The 5,531-nt window shown below is 37.9% G+C and overlaps 1 protein-coding gene across 1 annotated transcript in view; it reads left to right on the forward strand.

Annotated features, from left to right (window-relative positions):
* FARP2 (FERM, RhoGEF and pleckstrin domain protein 2) overlaps window positions 1–5,531 on the forward strand; it is a gene marked incomplete at both ends in the record, with an annotated part of 42,273 nt that overhangs the window by 7,091 nt on the left and 29,651 nt on the right. Inside the window, one exon of the mRNA XM_010132092.1 lies at window positions 5,518–5,529. Coding sequence (XP_010130394.1) covers window positions 5,518–5,529 — 12 coding nt within the window. The remainder of the gene's footprint in view (window positions 1–5,517; window positions 5,530–5,531) is intronic.

Genomic DNA, 5,531 nt, shown 5'->3' on the forward strand with positions numbered 1-5,531 from the left:
AACATTGTGAAAATTTGTACTGCAAGATGCTAAAGTTACAAATGGCTTCATAAAAGTTTTTGATGACATCATGCAGTATAGATTGATGGCTTTCAAATTCGAGATGAAACCTATGGTTTTGTAGTTCAGGGATAAGCACATCCAGATCATGCACAGCCCTTTGTTAATCACGTGCCTGGATCTGCTTGTGAGAATTTTACTGGTGTACTTTTCTGCATGGAAAGGTTGTGACTGTCTTCTGAGTGAGTCAGGGGCTGGTAATTTTGTTAATTAGGTTTGAGCTTTTTTTTTTTTAAATTCGAGATGAAACCTATGGTTTTGTAGTTCAGGGATAAGCACATCCAGATCATGCACAGCCCTTTGTTAATCACGTGCCTGGATCTGCTTGTGAGAATTTTACTGGTGTACTTTTCTGCATGGAAAGGTTGTGACTGTCTTCTGAGTGAGTCAGGGGCTGGTAATTTTGTTAATTAGGTTTGAGCTTTTTTTTTTTTTGAAAGTTACTTCTGATCAGTCTTTACAGTAAGGGAAAGTTTTGTCTTTTGGCCTGTCAGAAATAAGTTAGAAGGTTACAAGAAAAGATTCCTTGCTTTATAAGTGTACTTTTCGTAAGTTTAGTAAGAGTAATACAGGCATATTATCGAAATGATTGCAAATCTTATTTTAAAGGGATGTTTTAGAAGTGTACGTTCAAACTACCATAAGATTAAAAGCTGAGGCACGTGGTTAGAAAAGGTTACAACTGAATGTTAGCAATACCTGAGTTCCCTGGACGCCTTGTAAACCTCCCTGTGCCTTTGAAAAAGTTTTAGTTAGATGGATGTAATTTTGGAATCCTAAAAACAGCTGTGATTTCCTTACACGTCTCTCTTTCCTTACTCATGGATTATTGGCCATCCTTTTCCATTTTTAGTAGTTGTGAAGGTCCTGTGTTTTCTCAGAGTGTAGACGATTTTTCCTCAATTCTGTTATAAGGACCAAGTGGGAGCGTGGACCTTGGGCATTCATCTCCTTCCTGGCCATGCACGTTGCAGTTAAATGGACAAAATGTTTCTATCTTAACATTCTTTTGTGTCATATTTTTTATTTTTGAGGTTTGTTTTCATTTTTTATTTTCTTACATTTGCTTTAATATTCCCCCACTTACCTTTATCAGACTGATACTTTCTTGTGCTGATGATTGTTTGTGACAGAAACTTGTCATATTAAACAGAGCCTCCGGGAAAAGAAACCCGTTCTGGCAAGATAGCTTAGCTCTAAATCAGTGCTGCATCACCTTCTTTCTGCCTCAGTTTTCCTTCTTTGCAGCCCTCGCTTTGCCTTGAGCACGCTTACTATTACACCAGTTTACAGGGGATTTCTGTATCAAGTTGGCAGCATCAGTTTGGCTCTCTCAGGCTGGAGTTGCAGCAGGATGCCTTCCGGTGCTGTGTGTGAGTTGGGGGAGCAGGAGGATGCTTATACCTTTGCAGAGGGTGCTCAGTCCCACTGGGTGACACTATAGAGTGTCTCTTCACATTAGAAAGCAGTGGTTTGATTTTTTTTTTTTTTTAATCTCTGTTACTTCGCCTTAGCTATTAAAAGTGGTAGAACATAAAGCTGCATCTGTATCAAAGAAGAGAAAATATATGGAGAATGTTGTATTTAGAAAGATGGAAATTGAAAGGTTGTTTTCTATTAAATATCTTTTAATTTTTTTCTTTCAATTTTACAGATACGTTTACTTTCACAAATACAAGAAATATGTTTTTTATATTTATCTTTGAGATGTAGTAATAGTAAACAGGATGGGTTGTATTTTTTATATAGAACATTACTTAGTTGCTTCAGCAAGATCCTGAATTAATTTCGCTTATTTTATTTCTATAGTTTATTTAAAAAAAACCTTCATATTTTGAAGATAGTGTGTTGGTGGTGGTACAGTTAAGTCCTGCAACCCAGACACTCCAAACACAACTCAAAATGCCTTCCTGCAAGTAGCATGAGTAGAATATTTGCTGTGAAGTGAGTGTAGTCCAGAATTAAACAATTTGCTTGTTTTCAGATTGCTCCGGTGTTTTGATTTGTCTGTATGTACATAAATCAGGGAAGAAATAGAAGATTTAGTAAATTTATATTTACATTTACTGGTATCCTTCATGTCCTTTCACAACTTGTTAAGCTAGCTGTCCGTAATTTAAATTCTTTAAATTTGTTTTTGCTTAAAAATACTTGTAATAAATAGTCTGTTGTCAATTGGGAGAGGTTAAATAGATTATCTGCTTAATGGATGAACAAAATTAGACCAGATTGTTTTCAGGCTGGTGTGTGCAGCTTAGTGTGCAGCAAACGTCTGAGGGTGATTACTCTGAAACTGCTTCTCATTTGTATCCATTGGTAGTGCAGCATGGACTGCCCAGCATGGCTCCTGGCTTTCACTGCTCAAAGCCCTTCCTTCTTTGGTAGGTACAGGCAGGTTGTGTGTATGAGAACACTCTGAAAGTAATTTTTTTATTCTTTCTGAGATGCACTGTGCTTTGAATCCTATCTAAAAAAATTGCCAGTGGTTCTGCATCAGTCATACTGGACTGTTTATGAAGCATTTTTAGTACTGTATAGCTGCAATTTTCTAGTTGCCATTTTATCCTAATTTTTGTTTTTATTCCCTTCCAAGCCCCCTTCGCGACCTTAGCATCTTCTTTAAAAGACAAAGCACCGCTTTGATTCTTAATGTCACTCTATTCAGCAGAATTATAGCAGGAATTAGTGTGGGTGGGAGTTACACCGCAGTGCTTTTAAGAGTGTAGTTCGAGAAGCTGTGGCCAAATTAGCATTTACGATCTACCTTTTTTTGTCTTGTTACATGTTTAATAAACAGGAACCGTGGTACTTCAGCTATCTTAACACAGTTGAGGAATCTATGGAAGAAATGCTAGTAACAAAGCAAGAATAAAAACATTTATTCCAGCATTACTCATTTCAGTAAGGGGAAGATATATCCGTTTTACCGGTTTAAGCTCTTAGACATATCTAGTACCTGTGGTGGTAACACTGGTAGAAATGCAACTACAAGATGCTGTATATAGTTTGGCATTTATCATTGAAATCAGATTTTTGTTCCTCTGTGTTTATTCTTTACAATCCCTTTATACATGGTTCTAGAATACTGGCGTTTAGATAAGGCTGGAATATGAACTGAACTTGTAAATCTAGGAACTAAACTGAATCCCTGCTTTCTCCGGTTGGCAAACTAAATTTTGTATTCCTTGTTGTAGTGTTTTAGGTTTTTATTTATTTTCCCTCCAGAATGAATAAGGCGACAGAACACTACTGAAATCATGTCGTCATATGTATGTACATTCAGGCTTACTTTCTCAGTGCATTCGTGTGTGTGTTTTAGTCTGAGGAGCATTTTACTAAGAATCAAAGAAGCCTTGTTTCTTCTAACCACTTCTATTTTTAAGATGTTAGCCTGCTAAATAAGTTTTGTAATTGCACTCTGAATTGTAGGGACAGTTCCTATGTGCATTTAATATGTATTGTTGTCATTGCTGTTCCGGATAAATTCGAATGTAATAATCATTCACTTTAATATTCTTTATCTATATTTAAAAGAAAACTATGTGGAGTAAAAAGGTTGTTTAATCTAAAACATGACCACAGGCTAGAAGGAGGTATTTTTAAGGAGTATGCCTAGAAAAGCAAGTCAGGGTAGCAGAAGAATTTAGTGCCAGTGTTGTAGTTGGCACTACATAGTACATGAAAATAAATGATGCTACAGATAGTTTATCATCTATTATACTGAAATGAAATACAGATTTATGGAAGGAAGGCCATTTCTTGGAAAACAGGATTTTTAAAATTTGTCTTTGTGTGCTGGAATCTAATCTGTTTGGAGCACTAGTTAGTTGTAAATAGAATTATAATAAATTTTTATCCTGTGTGTCACGCTTGTACTCCCTGGTACCTTCTAGCAAACTTGCACGTTTCAGGGACAGTTCAATCAATGCACTAGAACATTTATTATTTCTAATCATTTTCAGTAGGGATACAGGGATCACTTACACAGTTGTGGCTGAAACAGCCTCACCAGTCCTAGTGCCCTAGCAGGTCCTGTGCTGCTTGGGTTTCTGTGGAGTTGGCACGGGAGAAGAGTCTCCTGCCTTAGCTCGTTCTCCTGGACCATATTTATGCATAAAATTGGGTTATAGTGTTGTCTTGCAGTATGTTTTTAGTTCAGAGTGCCCTAGGTGACAGACTTCTAATAAGGACTTTTTTACTTTGCAGCATAACTGGGGCGCATTCAGTAGTGAGAACCCCTTTATTTCCATGACAGCATTTGCATGAGTATCCTAAACCCCCTGTCAGGGCACCCGAACTGATATAGACAACTTTGGCTTGTTGGGAAAAGGCTTCATCAATAAAAGCTTCAGTGCTTCACTAGATCATTTCAAGGCTTGTGAAATTATAAATTGTGGGGTCTTGGCCCTTGCACGTCTTGGTGGCATGAGCCCTGCACTGCCTTCTGTGTCCTGGGCGAGAGGCATTTCAGGTACTGCACCTCCTCTGCTCCATGGGCACTCTCTCTTCTCTGCACTAGCTCTGCTGGTGAGCCTGGACATGTGGTCCATGGCTACCTCTCCTGTTCCTGAGAGCCAGCCAAAAAATGCCCTATAATGAAGTAAACTCCCCCTCATAGAGAAAAATGAGGGGGAAGGGGCAAAAAAAAAAAAAAAAAAAATGACGATGATACAGGACTGCTTTGTTATTTGGGAAAACAAAATGTCAGCTGTTTGAATTCACAAACTTGCAGAGAAATGAATGAAGGCTGAAATCTGTGATTGGTGCATGCCAGAGTCTGTAATAGTCTCTGTAATGCTTGCTTAGACTTTCTGCACACTCAGAAAGGAGGTGTTCCGTGTATGTACATCCTGCTCTTGTTTTCAAAATAATTTCAACAGCAGATGATACTTCATTTTTAAACTTCTCTGGATTACTTGGCAAGGGGGAAATCATACAGTCATGAGGAAATCATGCTGGGAGAATGCACTGCGATAGTACTAGCATGATAAGTCTGATGTGACCCTACCTGAAATGGGTCGTTCTGTTGCAGTGTTTGCTTTGTTTCTTTTGTGCTGGCTATGCAGCTCTTTCATATCTCACTTTTTATCTGGTTAGTACTAATGTGTATACAAGCTAGCAGCAGAATAAGCATTGTGGATTGCATTTGTATTTGTTCAACTTTACTGTTTCCAAACTGAAAAAGCTCTTAACTAGTTAACATTTGTTTCAGTGCCTGTGTTCATAGACATAAGAAGTGCCTCTGTCTATGGGTTGCATTTTAGGTTGGTCACCTGCCATTGGATATTGCTCCTGTTACAAAAGTTTCACTATAATACTTGGAGTGAAACTGCCCAACTAGATGAGACAGAAAAATCTCATTTAGTGCCAGAGTTAAGGATTAGGTGCCTTAGCCATGTTGGCAATATTGTAGAATCAGATTGTTCCTAAAACTTTATTTTTCTTCCTTGTTAATAGGGGTCAAACTCCTG

This window comes from Buceros rhinoceros, unplaced genomic scaffold (genome assembly GCF_000710305.1).
Source record: "Buceros rhinoceros silvestris isolate BGI_N320 unplaced genomic scaffold, ASM71030v1 scaffold19072, whole genome shotgun sequence".
Lineage (NCBI taxonomy): Eukaryota > Metazoa > Chordata > Aves > Bucerotiformes > Bucerotidae > Buceros > Buceros rhinoceros.